The sequence below is a fragment of the Symphodus melops genome (assembly GCF_947650265.1).
Source record: "Symphodus melops genome assembly, chromosome: 3".
In the NCBI taxonomy this organism is placed as follows: Eukaryota; Metazoa; Chordata; class Actinopteri; order Labriformes; family Labridae; genus Symphodus; species Symphodus melops.
The window spans coordinates 15,616,213-15,639,069 of NC_136693.1; the positions used below are offsets into that span (position 1 = coordinate 15,616,213).

The 22,857-nt window shown below is 41.4% G+C and overlaps 2 protein-coding genes and 1 long non-coding RNA gene across 8 annotated transcripts in view; all 3 read right to left on the reverse strand.

The window, feature by feature from the left end:
• Window positions 1–866: 866 nt before the first annotated feature.
• LOC306821342 lies at window positions 867–2,513 on the reverse strand. Its single transcript, XR_013778772.1, has 2 exons — window positions 1,353–2,513; window positions 867–1,065 (listed from the first exon to the last, which is right to left on the reverse strand). It is a non-coding gene; the product is annotated as an uncharacterized lncRNA (long non-coding RNA).
• A 1,681-nt stretch (window positions 2,514–4,194) lies between these two features.
• On the reverse strand, window positions 4,195–11,402 carry LOC306821389 (retinoblastoma-like protein 2). The gene is made up of 14 exons (XM_079339784.1): window positions 11,251–11,402; window positions 10,139–10,203; window positions 9,330–9,436; window positions 8,920–9,023; window positions 8,652–8,789; window positions 8,258–8,422; window positions 7,572–7,623; window positions 7,349–7,428; window positions 6,813–6,989; window positions 6,577–6,648; window positions 6,193–6,253; window positions 5,621–5,769; window positions 5,305–5,469; window positions 4,195–5,140 (listed from the first exon to the last, which is right to left on the reverse strand). Exons 2-14 carry the CDS (start codon window positions 10,195–10,197, stop codon window positions 4,901–4,903), a joined length of 1,569 nt encoding a protein of 522 aa, XP_079195910.1. The 5' UTR covers window positions 10,198–10,203; window positions 11,251–11,402; the 3' UTR covers window positions 4,195–4,900.
• A 516-nt stretch (window positions 11,403–11,918) lies between these two features.
• chd9 (chromodomain helicase DNA binding protein 9) overlaps window positions 11,919–22,857 on the reverse strand; it is a 63,338-nt gene continuing 52,399 nt past the window's right edge. For 3 of the 6 annotated variants that reach the window (XM_079340012.1, XM_079340011.1, XM_079340016.1), the window contains 14 exons: window positions 22,657–22,760; window positions 22,153–22,421; window positions 21,951–21,999; window positions 21,473–21,725; window positions 21,120–21,325; window positions 19,750–20,613; window positions 19,366–19,535; window positions 18,908–19,138; window positions 17,781–17,958; window positions 17,280–17,428; window positions 16,865–17,095; window positions 16,433–16,582; window positions 16,073–16,177; window positions 11,919–15,875 (listed from right to left, as the gene is read on the reverse strand). In XM_079340012.1, coding sequence (XP_079196138.1) covers window positions 14,883–15,875; window positions 16,073–16,177; window positions 16,433–16,582; window positions 16,865–17,095; window positions 17,280–17,428; window positions 17,781–17,958; window positions 18,908–19,138; window positions 19,366–19,535; window positions 19,750–20,613; window positions 21,120–21,325; window positions 21,473–21,725; window positions 21,951–21,999; window positions 22,153–22,421; window positions 22,657–22,760 — 3,952 coding nt within the window. In that variant the 3' untranslated portion in view covers window positions 11,919–14,882. The remainder of the gene's footprint in view (window positions 15,876–16,072; window positions 16,178–16,432; window positions 16,583–16,864; window positions 17,096–17,279; window positions 17,429–17,780; window positions 17,959–18,907; window positions 19,139–19,365; window positions 19,536–19,749; window positions 20,614–21,119; window positions 21,326–21,472; window positions 21,726–21,950; window positions 22,000–22,152; window positions 22,422–22,656; window positions 22,761–22,857) is intronic. The other 3 variants (XM_079340015.1, XM_079340014.1, XM_079340013.1) reach the window with 3 other exon arrangements.

Genomic DNA, 22,857 nt, shown 5'->3' on the forward strand with positions numbered 1-22,857 from the left:
CAGAGGGAAAGATAATTGGCATGTGTGCATGCATATTAATTAACTGATAATGAGATGATAAGGCCTCTTCTCTATTTGCAGATGTGGAACCACTAATCAATTGGCAGTGAAATGGGCAAAAAAATCGCCTTCTTTTATCCCTCTTCTGAAATTAAAAACCTATTTAGTACCACATTTTCCAACAAAGTGCTTTTCATTTATCTTCCCCAGCACATTATTCAATCACTCTTTCCATTTGTATAATGGTAATATTTTCATGTAATTTCCCACTGCCTCTGAGATGGGTATTTTTGATATGTCTTTGTGAAATAGCTATTCCATTCCAACTCCATTCTCCAGAAGGTAATAAACTTACAACCAATATTTCAGATTAAGTGTCTTCAGCAAATGGAGCCTGCCTCAGATGTCTTCAGAGTATTGTGGAAAGATCACTTCTGCCCTCTTGTGGTGAAAGATATAACTTGATAAATGCTTGTGCATGCCCCCTGGTGGCAAAGACCAGGAATAACTTAAATATTTCTTTAACCCAACACTTGGCAGTGTGTCATGATTTTGCTGTATAGAGCTCTCACTGTATCTGACATGATGGAAAGCTGCAAGAAATCCACAGCTGAAACACTAGCCAAAAGTCTTAAAGGGTTACTGCTTGAGCCTTCAGTTGAATTTGAAGCATGTCAAGGAGTGTGTTGTAATTATAAGCTTTGACCAGAGGTGTGTGTGAGCTTCACAGGAGCTGGAAAGCAGAGAAAACATATAGCAGCTGTGAAAAGCCATCTAAAGAACACAGCAGGGGCCTTTAGAATCGAAATAGATAATGAAGAAGATTCAAAGTAAAGTACAGTTACAAAAATAAACACAACGTGGTATTTGGTTTAGTGTATTTATCGCAAAAAAAAGTTTAAGCATTGTAATCACAGCAGCTGTATGTATTCAGAAGTGTGTGTATTTGTGTGCATTGCTGGCCCAGATGAAACATAGGTTGATGGACAGTAGTGCAGCATTGCCGCCTCCTCCTCCTCCTGCTGACAGGCCCTCCTTCACCCCTGACAGGCCAATCTGTACACACTGAAAAAAGGACACACACAGCCTGTCTCAGTCACCACACAGCTCATTTGTCATGTCAAATAGCCTCAGAAAAGACATGGCAGTCAGGTTATAGAGGTGATTGTATCAAAGTGACCCCAATGTGTTGGTCATAAATTGCTTGCTTTGTGGTGAGGTACTTTAACCTTATTCCATTGATCACTTGAAAACAGCAAAAAGACATATTCGACTAAAAGGAAAACATAGGCGAAAAATGTTATGAGAACAAAACCACAACTTTCAGATGATCTATGTATAGTATTTCTTACTTTGAGACAAGCTCACAATGAGGTTTGAAGATGGTACTCAGCTGGAACTTTCTGTTTTTTCATCCATCTCTTTGACCATTGTTCCATTAGTTTCCTCTGTAGATTCCTCTTTGGTTGAAGCAGCTGTCTTTGGCCTCTCCTCTGGCTTCTCCGAGGGATCCACCACCGTGCTGCCCTTGCTCGTGTTGCAGCCCATGATTTTGGCAAAATATGACAACCCACAGTGTGCTGTTCTGCTGTTGGGACTCCAGAGGTGAATAGATTGTTCAAACACTTGTATATTTGTTTTGGATTTAGTGTCGTCTATGGCAACCTTAAGACTTCCTGTTCAGTTTGGGTACCTGACTCTGTGTGTACGGTTTTCATTTACAGGCCTTTTGCTGTGAGCCATTATTACCTCCTAAGCAACACTAGTGGAGTATTAACATGGTAGATAGCCAACATAGTTACTGATAAACACAGACAAGGGTTGTGTGCCAAACAGACTCACAGAGTTTGTGCTTTCTCTCAAGCACAAGTGAAATAATTATTTCATGCAATACCATAAAGTCAGGGCTAACGGAGAGCAGATATGTAAGAACATAAAGGGAAAGCTAAAATCTCTAGATTAATTTGACAGATAGACTGCTTTGTGTGATGGAGACCACACCAGCGGTATTTGATTAGAAAACTACACTATAGATAATATAACCTTATTGTCACTTTCTGTTTATTCAATAGATTGGATCTGTGACCTACCTAATCTACTCGGGCTGGACCAGAAAGGGACTCAGATCAACCAAGATGGCTGCCACTCTGCCATTGCGTTGTCAGTTTGATGAACACCCACACCTAAATAGTGGGTGTTGGCTACTAAATAATATGCCAAATGCCTGTGGATGTTAGATTTCAGCCATAAGAGAGAGGAGTAGAACTCATACCTTTCCAAATCTCAAAGAATTCCACGAGATGTAAAAAACAGGATTGATGATTTTGATGTCACAACGGTTGTTCTTCATCGATCTAATCAGCAGTTTTGACAAGCGCGAAACCATAGCTTAATACGTTTTTTATGAACCTACTATTTGCAAGAGCACTGTAAAACATGACTGAATGCTGTAAAGAGGGCTAGTGAAGGAGTTCCCGGCGTGATGATGTTTAATGTCTCCAACAATCACTAAAGTCTCATTTTAAGTTTGCGTAAAAACTCACAGCTAGCTTAGCTTAGATAAACTTAGCTAATGTAGTTTATCTCCTCTAACAAAGCATGGAAGCTTGTGTTAACAACAGATCTTATGTCAGGCGTCTAACCACAAACCCATCTAAAATCCCCATAGACTTTTAGAGTTGTGTGGGCGGATCTCGTACCAACGATGTATATGAGGGCAGATCTCGTACAATGAGGTATGAGGGATCCTAAAACCAGAAGTGAGTAAGCATTTAAGCGCCATTGGTTCTAAACTCTAAAAGTCTACGGAGATTTTGATTGGGTTTGTGGTAAGACGCCTGAAACATGTTCAAGCTTAAAAGATGTTGACGTTTTGTTAGACAAGATAAACTATGTTAGCTAAGACCTCCACTTTTAAATGTTTATGTTTTTACACAAACTTAAAACGCTGGTTGCTAAAAAGTGCTGAATGAGACTACAGAGGTTATATGGGATATTAAACGTCACCACGCAGAGAACTCTTACTAATCTGCCTTAGCCTCTCGTCATGTTTTTCGGTACTCTTGCAAATATTCGGTTAATAAACAACTTTTTAAGCTACGGTTTTGCTAGCTTGTTAAAACCACTGATTGGATCGATGAAGCGTAGCGGTCGTTACGTCAATATCATCAATCCCGGTTTTTTACATCTCATGTAATTCTGTGACATTTGGACAGGTATGAGTTCCGCCCCTCTCTTGCAGCCTGCATACAGACCCTTCTCTATCCATTAGTAAAGCTGCTTGGTAATTAAACATGTACAAAAAGGTTAACACTAGCTAGCATTGCTCTGATAGAATGAGGATCTTTATGAACCCTTTAAACCCTATAAACTCAGAAAGAAAGGAAGAAAGGAAGGAAGGAAGGATGGATGGATGGATGGATGGATGGATGGATGGATGGATGGATGGATGGATGGATGGATGGATGGATGGGATACTTTATTGATCCAGAGTGAAATTCAAGGCATCCAGTATATACTAAGCCCAAAACAACAGTTAGAGCCACTTACGTGACCAAGAATAAACATTACAAATTAAACCTGTGCAATTAAAAATAGACTCATACTGGTATCAAGAAATGTACATAACCTGTGCAGGAGAGAAACATATGTGCTATTTAAAAGAGACCTCTAGACAGTTTAGGAACCTCAGAAACAAAGTGCTGACCTTCAAGAAATACTTGTTGATTATTTATGTACAGTGGAAGTATAGTGTCAGTGGTGTGAGAACAGACATTGAACAGTCAATGCAGACAATTAAGATGCAGATTAAAGGGATACTTTACCCATTGAAACATGAATCTGTAGTGAAATTGGGTCATATATGTAGTACAAATGTGTTTTTTTTTAATTTGGTGCTTTCTTGACTGAGAAAAAGCAGAAAATCTATTTTAAACTGATTTGAATCAAATACTACAACTCCCAGAATGCGCAGCGCTGCAGGCCACTCTCACTGATCCCAATGAACACCAGGTTGACAACGCCCACGAGAGCAAGCCATCAGGCTACAAGCAATAAACTAACTTTTTTGCAGATCCAGTAAGACTTCTGAATGTACTTTGTTTGTTTTTCAAATATAGAAGGAGCACAGATTAACATTAACTGTCCAAAACCATAGGGTGAAACCAGGCATGATTAAGGATATTGTCATTGAAGTGAATTAAAATTAATGTTTATTTATCCATGTACATGTAACACTGATTGCTTAAAACAATCCCAACATATTGTCAAGAAATTAAGAAAATGTGAAGATTCCTCAGTTGGGATGACTGTTACACAGCCATGTTTGGGTTTCAATTAGTTAAGGTTATAGCTGATAATATAACAGTCAAAATGATTACAGTCTTTTTTAATTTTTTATTTATTTAAAAGCATTAAAAAATTGAGTATTGCACTTTTTCACATCATAAAATCCTTCAGTGAATCAGGATTCTGAATCATAAATCATTAAATAGGACATGATAATATTTTGAAACTTCTCATTTGTGCTGTAAAGGGCTTGTCAAGCTTGGGCCATGGTTGTCCTTCACTTTTTAGTGCAGCACACTTGGTTACCTCCTTTCCACTTTGAAACTGGATTCATCCAGTTTCGCCCTACTTTGATTACAACATCTGCATACAGATCCACTCTAAGAGCTGCCCAAGTCGACCACAACCTATAAGCTTTGGTGGTCAATGAGCTGATTTGATAATGAGTGTTAACTGAAGAGAAGAACACAGAGTTGGTGTCAGAAAACCAGCAATGCAGAGAAAAGATGTCATTTGGCTTTATCCTAAATTTCTTTTTAAAGATACCTTCAAAGAAAACCAGAGTTACTAAGTGTTTGTTTTTCTTCAAACATCTGGCATTATCACGTCTGCTCTAGTGCAGGTTAGGCTGTGAACCTGCAGGTGGTTGGCCCTGGTCTCTTCCTGCAACTCTATCATTCACCACATCTCTCAGTCGCCTGTGAAAGGCTGACTGATGGTCCAAACGAAGCCTTCTCAGAGGAGGACCATCATCTCCTTCTTCTTCCTCCTCTACTCCATTCATTGAGATAGCAACATGTGACCGCCTGCTGGGGATCCTGCCTGAGACCATGTTATTGATCTGATGCAGACGCTGTGGAAACAGGGATAGTTGGAAAATATTAAACAGTGAATTGAAGTCTTGATTATTTAGCGCTAATTTCCATTATGTTTAATCTGCACTGTATACAAGCAGAAAAATCTGATGTCAATGTGACAAATTGATGACTGAATGTCTCGGGCAGTTTGTGCTCAGACCTCAGAGTTGCTTGAGTTGAAGTAGTAGCTGAGTCCAGATGCCTGTTGGGGAGCCCATTCTCTGTTGTACAGTGAAATGTAGATGTGGTGACTGCTTGACAGTCTGTATCTATGAGGGGTTATTCTGTACTGCTGCTCATATGAGGTCACGGGGGGAGTGCCAACCTACAGAGCAGTGACAGAAAAAAAAAAAAAACAATCTTAAGAGATAAATCCAGCGTATTACAACTGTTTTCATTTACATTCATTTGTTTTTTCATGACCATAGCGTTTTACATTTCTCTCTTGTTCAGTTTGTCCAAAGTAGCAAACTTACAGAAGGGGGAGCAAACTGTTGGACGAAGTTTGCCATCTTTGTTCTGTAGACGTGGTTGTAAAAGTTAATAAGGTTTCCCCTTTCTTCTTGACGTGGTGATGGATTATGTGATGATGGTGTGTCAGGGGTCAGAGCAGAAACACTGTTGTCTGGAATCAACAACAGAAACAAAAGTGAATTTACAGTTAATTGTCTCTTCTTTAATCACCAACAAAAGGCAGATTATACAATGTGGTTAAAAACTTGTGTTAGCTTATCACTATGTACGATATTTGTTCTAATTGTTATTACTTTTTCAACCAGCCATCCGTAAACTGTACATCTCCAACTCAAACTGAAATAATATTATGCAACTTTAAAGCACTTTAACTACAGGAAATATGGCGGTGGTGGAGCCAGACAGCATCCAAAGAACTTCTGACTCCAAGTCAAGAAATTCCTCATCCAATAAAGTGTATAAACCAAAGCAATTGATTCACCTCCGGGAAATCAGGCACGCTATTAAGACCTTACTGTTTATTCAGGTTAACAGATTCAATATTTATGGGCATTTACACCAAAATGTTTCTTACTGTTTTTCCCGGTTGGATAATTCTCTGTGTTTCTTCTGGAAATCAGCACATTTCTGTAGACCTGAGAACAGAAAATGTCAGTATTCACTCAATTCAAACAAAGCTATTGCAACGCCAACACCAAACAGCCCGCTTTAGTAAAATGTGGATCACGTGAACACTTTAAACACTCACTTTTGAACTGAAATTAGATAAAGCTTCTAATACTGATTCCCCTCTAAAGTTAAATGATCCATAATCCTGACTTGCTTCATCCACAAGGACTTTTTTATGGAGCAAATATGTCATTGTTATGTGAATTATGTTATTGTGAGGTCAATGGCACTGGATTTTAACTGATATAACAAAATACTAATCAAACAAACAAACAAAACAACAACTTACACTTCTGCTGGCAAGTGGCAGAGACATGTAGCATGCAGCTATGCGCCTGAAGGTTAAATCCATATTGGTAATCTGTAAATGCAAATTTCATTAGTTAATCTTTTCCAGGTTCTCAAATAACAAGTGTCTGTTTTAGCCTGATTTTAATACGTTATTATTTAGTTCCATATTAACTTCCGTTTTATCCTCCTTTTAAAGAATTACATTGAAATAGAGTGGCATAGGTTTCAGCCCACCTTAGCGATGATGTAGATAGCACACATGAGTAGTTGGTCCAGGTGGCGGTCTAACATGAGGTCAGGGAAGTGGACCAGAGAGTGCTCAAAACAGGTCCAGATCTTCGAGCAGAGCCCATCAGGAATGGCCAGTTTGGAACAAAGATCCCTCAGACGTAAGTTCATCAACATGTAAACCTAAGGCAAAAAAAGATGAAAAAAACAACAACAACACACTAAAACGTAACATGACGGTCCATGATGCAGAAAATACAGATATGATAAGTACATACTGTAACAAACAAAGCAAGGATATAATATCAAACACAAGTAGGGCTAAAGCTGGGAACGCCTCAAGCAAAGAATTAAAAACATATATTTGCATCTGAATATATCATCATTGGCAAGGGTCAACATTGGTTGAATGAAGGGAAAAAGTGCTTCTGGAAAGCAGCGGAGGTTGAAGCCATTGGCCAAAATGCCGTCTCATAACTTAAAAATTCTCCAGTCACTTCTTACACCAGGGAAGTTGTTAACGTGTTGTTAGATGTTTATACCTTACGAGCAAACACAGACAAAGAGAAGCTGATTGGAGGTCTGTTTTGAGCTGCAGGCTGTTCCACATGGTTTGCAGGCACTGATGAAAAACAGAAGTGATCAGTCAATACAGTAAGATTACTTTTAGTATGCATTAAGAGTGTATTAAAAGAAGCAATCTATGCAGACAATTAAAAATATGTGATCAGAAAGTAGCTGAAATAGATTGCACCAGGACCGTACCTCCTGGTAGGTTTCCATCAGCTTGTAGAACAGTCCTGCTCAGGTCTTCAAACTGTTAGGAGGCATGCCAAACAAAGACTTCCTTTAAAATTACATAATGTACATTTGATGCTAAGTTAATCATTAATGATTTGTTCAGTCAAATACAGTTATTGGTCAAACATCATTCAGGGCTGCTGCAGCCAATGACTGGAACAACTTACAAAAAACTCTCCAACTGGGCACTCTCTTTCTTCTGTCGGCTTTCCTGGACATTCTCACCGACAATTGTTTCTGAGTGCACTAACTTTTTCCAAACCTCTATCTGCTGGCTCATTACTGTCTGTCCCATGCACATGCTGTATATCGGATGTTTGCCTTTCTGTGTGTTGCATGTGTGTGCCACATGTTTGTGGATGTTCTATGTGCTGCTGTTATGGGTGTATGTAAGGATCCATTGTACATGGGATGACTATGTTTTGCTTTCCTTATGGCTGGTATGTCCTTTTGACTTTTTATTGTGTATGTGACTGTTTGGAATGCAGATGGCTGTTGGAAATGTTGTACGCTGCTGTCTTTGAATTGTGCTAACAATGGAAGTTTATGTGCTGCCGCACATAAAGAAAATTATTCAGTCAAAGAAAATGCTTAAATCCTATTTTTCCCAAGTGATGCAAGATTAACGGTGTCTGAGTGATTTTTGCAACCTGTTGGCAGATTGGCAGACGGCCATCATTTGCCCTTATGTCCCTCCACAGAGGTGAGTCGCTGGTCCAGGCCATGCTCTCCAGAATTTTCTCCTCCAGTTGAGCGAGGTGTCTGAAGACAGTCCGAGACAGGCCCTGTCTTAATCGCAAAACCAGTTCAATCACCTGTCAGAGTAAAGGGAAACAACATGGAGGAGGGAGGTATTCTCAAAGTTAGAGTTGTCACAGATTTTCACTTTAATTTAAACCATTGTCAAAAGTGTTTGTTTGTTACACCCTTTTGTATCCCATGTGCTTTTCCAAGACAACACAGACAACATATGATTTTTTTGTTGTGGTGATTGCATGCAAACAGGTTTACAGCTTCTGTAAGCATACATGTATGGAAACAAACCTTTCCAAAGTGGTATGGTGCCAGATTGTTGATTTCAAGAAGCAGAGGGAAGTCACTCCGTAGGTTGTTGGATTTTATGGCCATCTCCAGACAACAGACCACCAGACAGCACTGGTAAAGTTCGTTGTTCAAAATGCACTGAAGCAAAAACACAAGTCACAATCATAAAACAAAAAAGGGCAACACAAAGCCTACACAGATCAGTGCAGTAATTGAGTTTGTTAGACAGCAGTTTGGGTTTTTAGCCACAAGAGGGCAGTACACTCACTGAAAGGTCAGTTATGCCCAGTCTATTCCTCTCTTGAATGGCGTGTTTCTCCAGGATCCAGTAATACCCAATCCCAGCTTGGCGGCAGCACCTTCCTGCCAACTCTGACAGAAATGTCACTCATATTAGAAGTGAAGTGAAAAGTATGAACAACAATGGATTTATTGCAAAATATATTATCTGTTGTTAAAAAAAGCTCCCTTAACCTCTACATGTAGGTAAACTGCTGTTACCTGAAGGTTCTTCTCTGCGGTGATCAGAGAGTTTGTTTTCTCTGACAGATCCAGTGTTTACTCCTTGTTTTTGTCTGTCTTTAATGACTTCCATCTTAACATGTTGGGGTTTAAATTGGAGAACAGCTAGATCAGATGTGTCACCCAACTGTTTTTGGATGATTGAATAAAGCTTACCATTGGTCCCCTCATTTCCTGCTATGTTCTTTTGGTGTTGAAGAAATCTGTTTAACATGCTTCTCAGTCGGGTTCGAATCACATCAGTAGGATCTCTGGAGCACTCCCTGTTTTAGAGGAATCATAAGAGTGAGTACAAAAGCACAGCAGTTAAATAAGCAGGGGATGTTGGTTAGAAAATACCTGGAATAAAAAAATAAAATAAAAACAAAACATGGCAAACAATAATCAAGCTTTTGTTCTCAATGCAATCCTCATTTTAGGCTTTTTTACCGAAACAAAACATCTAAAGAGGGAGTATTGCCCTGTTCCATAAACTTTTGCAAAGTTTCCAGTCTGTTGGTAACATTTTTGTCCAAGTAATACTTCACTCTTCAGAGATCAGTCTGCAGGCCGATCTAAACCCAATTTCACTTTTTTTTTTTTTTTGCCATGGAGATTTTGTGACAGCACAAACTTATGAACTCCTTATATGGTCATGTTTCTGACACTGGGTTCTCCTTGATAGCTAAAACCGCCTGTATCGGACAGAATGAAAAACAAATAAGATGTATTGTGATTTGTAAATCATGCAACGCTATTAAAGTGGTATCACAGAGTGACATCAAATCTGAAATGAGAAGGCTATTGCCCCATTAAAAACAGAAGCTAGAAATTTGACATGCATTTCAAAGTGTTGTGGTTTATTATGTTACATTCACTGTCAGCAGCTTGGTAAAGTTGCTCTATTCTCAAATAAACTACATGAACAGTATATTGTCATTCTACGATCCCATACAACAAAATACAACTGATCATATAGAGCTTACCTGAAAATAGCAGTCAGGTGATCACTGGGTGCAAAGCATCTCGGTCCTGTGGCTTCCATGGTGACCTGCACAGACACGCAACAACACACTATAGCTGTGGCCCATTCCTGGTGTTGCTTCCTGAGTTCCTTCCTCTTTTATAAAAATGACGTGTTGTGCGTGATCCCTGTCATTCATGTTCTAATACTCAAGCAGGCTATTACATTTTGTCCTCGCTGGAGCATTAAAAGGACTAATGCAGCTAGAAGGAAAAGCCCCACAGATTATTAAAACAAACAAACATGTCAGTCCAAAGCATGTAAATAAAGCAGAAAAAAAATATTACACATAGCAATTGTGTTATTTCAAATAGTTTAAATAAAGTCTAAAATAGAGTCATCTTCCAAAAAGGCTAAAATATTAAACCCCACAACAATAATTCAAACTAAAAAAAGGTGACAAGACTTCTTATAATGGCTTAAAGGTTTCACAAAGTAGCCAAACTCAATGTGTACCTAAACAAACGATACTATCACATAACACTGTAATAACAGTAAACGTGTCCTTCACAATTGTTTACTACTATTTACTTCCATGACAAATGAGTTTATTTAAAACAAAAATAGCCCAAACATTATAGTAAGAAAAGCCACTGACACTTCTTGAACATGTGCATCGTCCATGTTTCCTGAAAGCATAAGTCATTTAAAGGGCTTAACCATCATTTATTTGACGAGGTAAATCTTGATTAAAGATTTAAAGGTTTATTCAAATTAGTAAAACTAAATGCCTGTTTATTATTCACGTTTATGAAATACAGTGTATGCTTTCATTCATATAAAAACATTCATTTGTGTCATTTGAGTCTTTTTTGTTTAAAGGGACCAACCCAATAAATTCACTTTGATTCTAGGAACATAAACGGCTACTCTTAAGACAATAATTGACTAAAGAGCTGCTTTATACAGTGTAATAGCTCTTTTATTAACTTTAGAGGGCGAGCTGCAGCAGCAGCAGGATGAAGTGTCTCATTCCGCTATGTTGTCAGCCTTTAGCATAGCCTCGATATTGTTGATCTTCTAATTTAACACATGAAGACAGGTTAACACTTAAACATGCTCTAAATCACTTACCAGGAGTCGTCTGTACTTCTGTAGAGTTCAAGACCTAAATAAAGGATCCTACCCGTTAAATGTCTCTTACTTCCGGGTGATATCGACGGAGAGGTGCCTCTGTTGCCGCAGATGTCAAAATAACCGGGGCTGATGAAACAGCTGTGACGTCACTTCAGCTGCCGACATGTCCAGACAGCCCACGTGTGGGCGTGAAGACTTTAAAGTGACGAATACACAGGTGAGTGAGCGCCACCGTGAGGAAATGAAACGCTATCTAGGCCTTTAATATATGGACAACAACAATATATATTACTCTGTTTGTCCAACAGAGTAATATTATTAATAAACCTGCCAATTGAGTGTTAAGTATGTTGTCTTCAACCATTTATTTTGAAACTTCTAAATGCATTTAGCATGTAAAGCAGTTTCTCTTAACTTGCATACTCATAGCCTAGCTTATTAACACTAGAAACCATAAACTACTATTTTTTTCCTACTTGTTTTTCTTATTTGTTATTAATAGCCTATGCATTTTTTAAAAACATACTTTAACTTTAAAAAAGCTATAAAGTATTTTTAAGTTTCTGCTGTCTGGAGTGATGCCGAGTTGAAAAACCAATTATAGCAAGAATAGAAAGTTATAACCCCCCCTCAATACACACACACATCAACTGACAAAGGCACACTTTATATTGATAGTCAGAAGAATATGTTTAATAAAAATAATTAAACCTCAATTTCCTCTATAGAACTTCATAGAAAGTAATCCAATAAATTACAAATGACTTTTAAGACAAGTTGTCCTGCACTTCATAAAGAATTATTTTGACTACACAGACCACATCTTGCAAATATTACAACTGTCCAATAAAAGAAAAAAGCAAGACAGAAACTGACCAGGGTGACATTTATAGGATATAATCAAGCCTGAAATAAAAACACAAACCAGTGATGCTAGTTTTGTCATCTCAGTGATTACATGTATGCAAAAAGAAAGAAAACCTCCCTGTACAGCAGTAGTGTATTTTGTCTTTCCTCTTGCATATTGGTCATGTACTTTTGTCTCGATAGACAGTCTCTCTAGCATTGCAATGTTTGGAGAGTCCTTGTACAGTACAACAAAAGAAAAAAAAGTAAGAAAAATGAAAGCAGAAAGTCCAATCTTACATCTACCATCTTTTCCATTTGTGTCCTATAGAAGTTCAGCACAGTAATAAATCCATCAACATCACGTCACCGCGAGGCAACAAAAAGAAGCAACAGTCCTCAGATCACCTACAGCAGAAGAAGCGATGGCTGGGTGTTTGTATAAGGGCACTACGAGTTTAAAGAGAGCAGGGGTGCAGATGTACAAAAATGACAGAGGCATGTTTAATTACATTACTCAGACATAGAAAAATACTATATTGAGAGTAATTATATAAAAAAATGCAATTGCATTGCAAGCAAAACCCATGAAGAGGTCTAAATAACAGGCATACAAGAAAACCGCTAAAAGCAACATTAGAGATCTTTAGCCACTCCAGAACGATGCTACAGCAGTACTTAAGAAACTAAACAGACTGAGTAAAGTCAGTGGGGTGTTTTTCCCCAACACTTGAGGGGCGCTCTGTGAGTCCTAACAGAAACCTGAACCTCAGAAATCCTTTTAAAAAGTACATCTAACAGTCCACTGTGTAACAGCAGTCCTAGAGCAAGCACTGTTGTGCTAGAGAAGGTTGCAAAAAGGTACTTCGGCTTGAGTGTTGTATGTGTGTGTATCCTGGTTACAGCCGAACACTGACATGAGCGGAGATGATGAACAAGCACAAGCATGGTGCACAAATTTGAGCTGTCCTTTTGTCAGACGGAAGCAGAACGATAGAGCGAGGTACAGGATAAGGGCACTTCTACACCTAGATGAAGCTCCATTCATTTCCAAAGCACAGTCAAGCAGAAAGTGAAACAAACACAACAAGCTGCAAACTCACAGTAACACAAGCTGCCATCACTTCACCTTTTCTGAATCCGGCCTGTGTGGCACTGTGTAAAGCTGAATGCGCAATCAGTGACAATCACTTCAATATTAGGCGAGATTTTAACTATTTTGTGCATGTGCCATGTTTGTATTGTAAGACTTTGGTTGTAGGGGGACCATGCAACACACATAATCCAGAATAAACGGTTATTCCCTAAATGTTTATTGTGAGTGTTTGAGATTTAAAATATTGGTCGTTTTCCCCACTAGCTTGCAAGGCGCTCTCTTTTAGAGTCGACATTCAGACCGAAAAGCTACGGAAACTGTAGACACCAGGTGAAAGGAGCAGTTGAGCCAAAGAAGTTAACACAGTGGAAGCTCTAAAAAAATATATATATAAAAAAAAAAAAGAAAAAAAAAAAAAGGCCTCCGACATACATTTGAGCAGAGACTAAGACTTTCTGCACATGGACATTGAAAGACACCCAAACACATGTAAATCTGCACAGTGAAGCCAATCATTTTAGCACAGTCGAGGTAAGATGCAGTCAAATACGGCGGGATGTAATTATATTATACACGTCATCAAGACTCCTGGAATCTTCCTCAAAACAATGTCTGGACTGTTAATAGTCAAAGGGCAGTTTTTTGGCACACAGTAAAAGGTTGTCCCCCCCCCCCCGCCCCATCCCCCACTCCTCCGCTTGAGGAGTTTATGAGACACTGTAGTCAAAATCGACAGATGTGCGAGTGAACGGGTGTGAGCTCATTGTGAGCAGCTAAAGTGCGCCTGACATGTTTTTAAGGTGACAGTGAAGAAAAAAAGGAGTTTCTATAATGAGACATTTCACGTGAACACTGACACCTTTATAAAAAAAACAAAAAAACAAAACAGCAGAGAATTGAATTGGGAATCCGTTTTCAAGGATTCAAGCTTATGCTGTTTGTTTGAAGAAAGTAATACTTTGATAGATGTCCCTCTGAGTTACAGAGAGATGGAAGAGGGAGCGGAGCGTCAGGAAAGGATGTGAACAGATGCGGCCATACACTTTTGAACGTGATGTGAAAAACAGTGAAAGTGAGTGAGGTTGGGTTGTGCACTGGGTTGGAACATGGCAGACAGAGAATCTACAGCTTCAGTGACATTCATTAGCTGCCCAAGTTATTGCTGACATATCCAATGTATGATCTGCAAAGCATAAGTGTCAACAAAACTGTTAAAGTTTTATTTACAAAAGAAAACCAAAGTGTTTGTCAAGTCTCATTCTCCCAACCCCCAACAATCAAAATATATTAATAGTACAGCTCAAAGAGCATATTGATGTAGTCTCACTTTTTTAATAAAATTAAATCCTGACATAATTACAATAATGCCTTTTTGTTGCAATTGTACATAATGGTGTGGTACAAGTTCACAGAGTTCAGAAATCTACTAAAGTCTGACATGCAAAATGTCTCAAACAAGACTGTACCATTAAACAGAAACTGAAATCTCATTTCAGCTTCTTTAAGTCAGTTGTTCATTTTTTTTTTTTTTTACGTCTTTGTCTTTATTACACAACATTTTAGTTAGTTCTTGTATTTACATGTAAAGAAATCGCAACATAAGTGCTGGAAAATCCATATATATGTGAATATATGTATACATTTCTAGGCAATACATAAATAAATCTATAATTATATATTCAGAGGATCAGTCGTCATCACTGGAGTCTGAATCGCCTGATGAGGAAGAAGAGCTCCCAGATTCTGAAGAAGATGACTTGGCTTTCCCCGAACCTTCAGGACCACTGTTCTCTTTTTGTTCTGCCGACTCCTCTCCTTCTTCGTCTTCATCCAAAGCCTCTTCTAACTCCTCGTCATCCTCTTCTCCGTCCTTCTCTGCTGCTGGCACCTCTGTCTCCTGTGGCAATGACTGGGAGGCTTCAGGCTGAGGAGGAAAAGGAGCAGGAGGAAGGACATAATCCCTGCTTGAGCTCTGCAGCTGTGTGGCAGACACAGGAAGGTTAAGGCCTGGAGTGAGAAGCATCCCTGGGTAAAGCATACTGGAGAGTAACAAGGGGTTAAGAGACAGTGAGTGACTGGAGGCTGCAGAGGCAGCTGAAGCACTTTGTGGGGCGCCGGCAGAGGAAGAGGAGCTGGAAGTGGAGGAAGGAGTTGTGTTCAAGCCCTCTGTCCTTTCTCCTTTGGTGTCTGAGGTGTTAGAGGGGACTTTAGAGGCTGACGGCTCGCCTGCGACACTGCTGATGGTTCCCTTTGTCTTCTCTTCAGAGCCTCCCGTGCCCTCCTGAACAGGCTTCCCGAGCAAGCTGCTCATGCCAAGGAGGTTCGGGATTCCAGCCATACCAGAGAGCATCATGGGAAACATGGCAGCAAGGTTGCTTGCAGCCAGGTTGCTAGCATCAGACGGCAGTCCCATTAGGCCCGCGCTGAGCTGCATGGACTGTAAGCTCTGGAGGTTTTGCTGGAAGGCCTGCAGGCTGCTCAGGTCCATTCCAGGAAGGAGGCCGTTGGCCAGAAGGGGGTTCAGACCCAGTGCCGAGGCCGCAGGGTTGGGTGCTGCTGCAGCGGCGGCCGCTGCTGCCTTAGCCAGAGGATTCTTGGGTCGACGTCCACGTCTGCTCACCTCCTCAGGAACAATTGGTCCTGTTAGGATCCGGTCAAACATGCTCTCTGGGAGGTAACCCTAAAAAAACATTGATGAGATGATGTGGTTGGTATTGTTACACAGCCGAAACAAACCTGTGTCATTACAAATATTACAGCACACGTTGCTGTAAAAAGACATACTAAGGACTTATTTATTCGGTCCTACGACCTTAAACTAAAATAGTGAACTGCTGTGAACCTGCTGTTCACATAGATGTGTTACTTTTCACTCACCGACTGTTTGACAACATCAGCCCACTCAGGTGGGACACCGTACTCGGGGTTCTCCTGAAGGAAGCGGCACAGATCCTTCAGAGGAGGAGCAAAGGCTCCACCGACCTACATGACAGATTACAGCAGCATGAACCAAAGGGCAAGACAACAAAAATACATGACTTCAGTTTCTCTTCCTGTAGCACCTTGTTCAAAAATAGAAAATACATTACTGTCTGGCTTCATTAGAGTAAAACAAAAAATGTCCACTGGGCCATGTGAGGGTAAAAGCCTCCAGTCTGTCAAACAGATTGACAGTGAAGCTCCGACCCAGTTTTGACACTTAAGTCTTTGAAGGAACACTCAAAAACACAAGCAAACCTTGCGTGCGTTTCTCCTGTTGATGATCTGGACCCTTTCTTCTCCTGTCAGGCTGTTCACATCGATCTTGTTGGGGTTCCTGCAGCGGTGCCTTTTCTGTTTGGGACGACCATCCTGGAAGTGGAACTGCATCTGCATCTTATTTACCCCCTGGATAGAAAATGATACTCGTGGTGAAAAGTCTATTTTCTGTACTAAAGGATGATTGGTTCACTGGCTTTTGCATAGTCATACTGTCCCTCTGTGCTTGAATTCACGAGGAAGCTAAGTTTTTTACCTGCCTTAAAAAAAATAAACGTAAATAATAATAAAAAAACCTCACAAACATTATAGTTGTGATTTTCCTTTATAATGATCCAGATCTTAATTTACAAAACAGTCTTCTTTAAACTCTGCAGAAACCTTTAAGGTGAAGTGATGATAAGTACTCACAGGGATGAAGGCTCCCGTGTCTGCCACAAATCCAGGATGCTCTTTTAGCCACAGGTCTAAATCTTTCCTCCTGGGAGCATCGTCCCCAGCAAGCCGGGTGCCATCTTTGAGGTTGATGACAGGGACTCTGCTGTCAGTGTCTGCTGGTATCTGATTGGTGCTCTGGCTGAAGCCTGGCATTGAGGCCACAGCCATGCCCACCTGGCCAATACCCCCCCACCCTGGAGGCATCTGGAAAAACATGGGCACAAGAAATAGTTTATTAATGGTACAGCTGATCAGATCAGAACACGAAGGTATACTGACTTATTGTTTATTCATTGGTTGAATAATCAAAATAAGTAAAATAATAATAAGAGCATTATTCACTTTGAAGACTGCTTTTGATTAAAAATAAGGAGTGAAGGAGGCTAACCTGATCTGAAGCAGCAGGAACTCGGCTCCTGTTCATGAAGAGCAGGTCCATCCCCTCCACGTTCTTTCTCCGTCCCCTCCGTCTCTTCACCACCGGCTGGCCATCCAGTACACCATTCAGCCTCATCTGACTGGAAAGATCAGGAGGGGCTGCAAACAAAAACAAGGACCTGTTTGCTTCCATCTAGTTTGTCAATGTTTGTTGATTACATTAGGAACTGTCTTAAATGTTAGAGTCGTTCTATTAATGACTTTTTTCCACTCTTGGCTGGTTACTGTGAACTTAGGGCAAAGGTCAGATGTTGTATTTTAGACTTAACACACATTTTCTGTTCTGTTACCATCTGTGAATTAAACTCGCAAGGCCAAAAAGATGAGCATTAACTTCCGGGTCTTTTAAGTTACTGAAACCAGACTTTGCTGCCATCTAGTGGTAGTCAAGGAAACTCGAAGGGACTTCTGTCAACACATTTTGTGTGTGCATGAAAAGGTCTCAACACACCAGTCTGGAAGCTGCACTGAGGCTTGGTGATGTCTGCCAGGCCTGTGTCCGAGGCGCTCTGCAGCTCATGAAGCCGGGCCAGGTACTGCTGCTGGGCCTGGGGACCTTCCTCAGACTCCAGGGGCCTCTTCAGAGGTAGACCTTGTTTCTGGAAGGTCAGTTTAAGACCTCCTTCCTGCTGCGCACACACAACAAAGATGTTAGACAAGTCTGGGAGGGGGGATAAAGCGTTAGGGTGAAAACTAACTGAGGTATAAACAAGTAGAAGTGTGCTATTTAACAAAAAAAAAAATCCTCCTCCGACTGTTTACTGTGTACGGAAACTTTCACTGCTTTTTCATCTAATGGATTGTGAAGTAAAAGCTTCTTTTTTTTTTTATTACAAAAACTTTATCATTCAAGGTATATTTCTCACAAGGTCTCATTATTGATCAACTTTTTTTTACATCAAGAGAACATTTTTGCAGTTATTTTGTTAGTATTGGGACACATGGACACAGGAGAGGGCAGTGACTAGTAGGGACAGTGGGTTTAGTCTGGTCATAGTCTGGACTGCATCGGGGGAAGCCATGCCAGAGAGATAGCTGCTGTCAGCATCAAGGATTATGAAGGTCACAAGCAGCAAGTGTTTAAAGGTATAATTCAAGAAAAGATTTTGTTCAAAAAGAAAAAAACAAAACAAACATCCAATGCAAAGAAATAATCGAAAGCAAGTCTGAAGCCAGTCAAAGTCAATGGCCACATGCCTCGATGCATACTAGAAAACGCCCACAGCCGAGGTCTCCATTTCAATCAGATTATAAGCACGACCCCTTCAGTACAGAGAGGCTTCATACTGAACTCATTATGTCCTCATGACTGAGTGATTTGTGCTCAAGTAATCACCGCCTCAGAGCCCAATTCAAATTGAGTGTGTGGGAAAGGAGAGGAACGCTGTTATTAAATTAATCTCTCCTCCTGCCGGGCAGTCATAACCACTAATCATACCCGAAGGAAAGAAGGATGAAAACCAGAGAAACATGCTGAACACGGCAGCTAACACCAGTCATGGCAACAGAAGTGGTAGGGTCCTACGATTAGGGCGAAGCAGAGGGAGGCGGAGGAGAATAAGGGAGAAATCAACATACATCGTTGAGTTTTACTGAGAACTCCTTGTTTTCTGCAACATGCTTGGTCACCTTTGACCCCTGTGGTGAGGCGGAGGGGTCCTCGCACAGGCTGTTGGCATTGTCCAGCAGCTTGGTGGTGTAAAAGGAGGCCACTGCACCTCCTGGCTCGTACACACGACGTGTTCCCGGCCACTTGCCCTTTAGCACCGCCTGGCAGATGCTGTCCAGGCGGTTGATAATCACACGATCCTGGAGAAGCGACAGCAGACTATCAACACTCAAACGCTTGGGTCATACATTTTTGTTTAAAAAAAGTACAGAAAGCTCCACATTTGAATGATCAAATAATCCCTTTTGCTTGAACATTTTATTTAAATATCATCAGGGACAATGATGTTTAGATTCTTTGCGAGCCAATCAGTTTCGTGATGCCAAAATGACTCATGGCGTGTGTGCGCATATAAACAGTTGTTTACCTTTGGCCAGTAAGATGCGGCAAGCATGTACCCCCCTCCCTGGAAAGGGTGAGAGGAGCTGTTGTTGATGCCGTTCTCAGTCCCATGGGGGTCTTGCGTTTCATCCTGTGTAGTGCTCAGAGATGCAACGCTGTCCTCGTCGAAGCCCTTTACACTCGTTGCAGCAGGCACTGAGAATGTGACAGATAGAGAGGCAGACATAGGGGGATCATTAGTTATCAATTATAATAAAACCAGCTCTTATCCTCTATCTCTGATTGATGTGTTTTTCTGCTGATCTTTCCCAGTATGGTATGGCGTGGTGTCATATTGTGTTAACAAGACCCTTATTCTACATTCCAGTTTTTTGTATCCTGCGTCTTTAAAAGAGTAAGATCTACTCACCTTTCTTCTTCCCCTCCTCTCTGTCACTGTCGCTATCTTCCGAAGAGGATGACGAGGACGACGAGGATGATGAAGACCCAGAGGAGCAAGAGGAAGAAGAGGAGGAGGAGCTGGACCCGGAATGTGAAGAGGAAGAAGAGGAGGAGGAGGAGGATGAAGAGGAGCGTGACGAATTGCTTGAGGAGGAGCCATCCGAGTCCGATTCCGAGCCTCTCCTCGCCTCCCTGCGCCCTCTCTTGCTAGCCTTCTTGGGTTTCCTCTCGGAGGAGTTGGGCGTCAGAGGTTTGGTGCGTGCGGCCACCATCTTTCTCTCGCTGTCCCTGGCCTCCGTAACGGGCTTCTCCTCCAGACCTGTGGGAGTAGGTGGAGCTTGGGGAGGACTCCAGCTGTCCCCAGGCTTCTCCTCTCCTTCTGAGGCAGGTTCCACTTTGGGTACAACCGCACCGGGCTCAGTGTCTTTCTGGGGAGGTGGAGGCAGCGGAGAGCCCGTCAACACTGAGCTAGTGTTCTGGTACTGGGGCTGCAGCAGCGGGGTGGATGCGTGGGATTGCTGCTGTGTAGCTTTTGTTTGGCTGTTACGTTGGGAAGCCATGAAGCTCAGCTCAGGGTCTCTCAGGATGTGATAATCTGTGCGGCTGACACCGTGTTTGGCGGCACCGATAAGCAGGTCGCGGTCATGAGTACCTGCCTCCCACCACACGGGTAAATCTGAGCTCATCTGGCACAGTGGCAGACGCTCATACAGTAACGCATGGCGGAGTACTTGCTCCCGCACCTGGCGAAGAAGCTCCACTCTGTACAGGGTGCGAGACGCTCGCTCCTCCGTGATGGGCTGGATGGTCAGAGACGGGTCCACCGCAGAGTCTGCGACACAGCCACAGAAGAAAACGAAACAAAGTGAGTGAGAGGAAACAGAAGCAACCCAAAGACCTGTCTGTGCTTGGAGTTTAAACATCACACTGTTTGCTATTTGGAAATGATTAACTTGCTCAACCCCTCTGCCTCTTTAAGGTAAAACTGATCTCTCTTTCGAACGCAATCAGTTAAAGGCAGCAGTGAGTGAAGGATATACTACAGTACACGTGTAGATCTGACAGGTTACAGAGAATACAAGTGTGAGGAATAAATACTTCATACATGTTCTGAAGACTTCAGCTTTGTATGGATTCCACATCCTTACAATACATATTTTTATTTCTACAAAAAAGCAAAGTTTGTGACCAAAACCAAAAAATGAACCCTGACATGATCATCTAAAAGTCCAAACCCGTTTTCCCCACCTGTGTAGAAATGTATACCCACATAAAGATTAAACGGATGCTCCTATAGGTATTGTGTGTGCATGTAAATAAGCTGGTAAAACTACTGACCTCCCTCTTTGGGTGGCAGGCGACACACCCTTCGGCACATGGCGGTAAAAGCACACAGGTATTTCTGCAGGCTCTCATCAGTCTTCTTGTGCAGCCGAGCCATTGCCCTGAACTTGGTCCAGTCGAAGCGGCTGAGACTCGGGTCAAACACTACACCAAATGTGGAGACCACGCGGTAGAAGTCGGCCTCTTCTCTCCTGGTCCATCTGAGGAATGGGAGGGAAAAAAATGACGTTCAAAATCCTCAAGAGCAATATTTGTCTGTTACAATCAGACATTGTTCTTTTTTATTTAACTATTTTAGATCAGTCATATATCTGTTTTCCAAACATGGATCTGCTTATTGCTCTGACCTTTGTTGGCGCTCAAGCTTAGCAACCATCTTTGGGTTCAGGGTGTCATTTAGAGTGGGTGGCAGCGGGCAGAGTGGAGCTGACAGTATCATGGTGGGCTGGGTCTGAGGCTGAGTCTGAGTCTGGTGGATGTGCAGGATCTGCCGGCTTTTCGTGAAGCGCTGCGAGGCTGTGATCAGACGTCTCAGTCTGGCTGTCAACACCGAGGGTGAGGGCCAGTAGATGGTTTCACCTCCCGTCATTTGAACTGCATCTGGATCAGAGTATTACATAGTGACATGACGTTTTTTTTTTTTTTTTTTCATAATTAGACTAGCACATTATCAATGATTATATGGATAAGACAATTCAGAAAAGATTTCTTAGAATTCAAAAACTTAAATCGTAGAGCTTTTAAAGTTGCCACGTGGATGTGGGAAGTTAGCATTTGTGCAAATAATGAACATTTTTGTATGGATTAAAAGAATCTAAAGCTCACCTCCAGCGTTGTCTGTGACAACCAAGTCTCCAGGTGAAGAGGCATCATCCTGCAAGAGAAGTTCATGGCAGGTTTTAAAAAAAAACACACTTTACAGCCTTTCAGAGTGTGATTGGTTGAACGAGAAATAATGAACAAGCTGAAATACAAAGAGGGGACAATTTGTTCTCTCAACACCCGCCTTTGGTTCATGTAGACTAACCTCCATATCATCTTTCATCAGGGCTGGAGCAGGCTTGTACTCTGGATCATCCACATCCCTACACACACATAAATACACATCTATTTGTTTTGTGCCCAGAACAATAAAACCCAATGATTTGTCAGAGTCAAGACTCGCATGCTGTACACACCCATCCATGAAATCATTGCCTCTTTGTTCGGCAGCGATGGCCTTCTCGTCTGGTCGTCCAACGCGCTCTATGAAGCAAAGAGACGGGTCTGCACGAATGGTGTTGTACTTCTCATAGCCTAGGAGTGCACGCAGGAGACAAGCAAATCACACGGTCAGCAAAGAATTAAAGATGGGAACTGTCAGATAGGCTAAAGCCAGGAGACACAACCTGGGTGATCGTTCAGATTTACAACTTCATTTTTGACTAGAATGTCACTTTTTGTTCACTTTGTGAAGTCAATACAGACACTTCACAGCAAAGTATAGCTCTTTAGAATACAAGAAGTTACAGTAAGAGCTGACGTATCTTACCATGTTTGTAGATGCCCAGCAGCAAACACTTGTCACATATAGCATCCCACCACAAAGCTGGCAGCTCAGAATGTTCAGGATCTGGCACCCAGATCTTTATTTCACTATGGAGGAGGAAGAGGAGGAGGAGGAGGAGGGAATCAGAATAATTTTAGTGTGTTACTTTTTTTCCCCTTTGGTTTTATATCTGTTCCTCTAAAG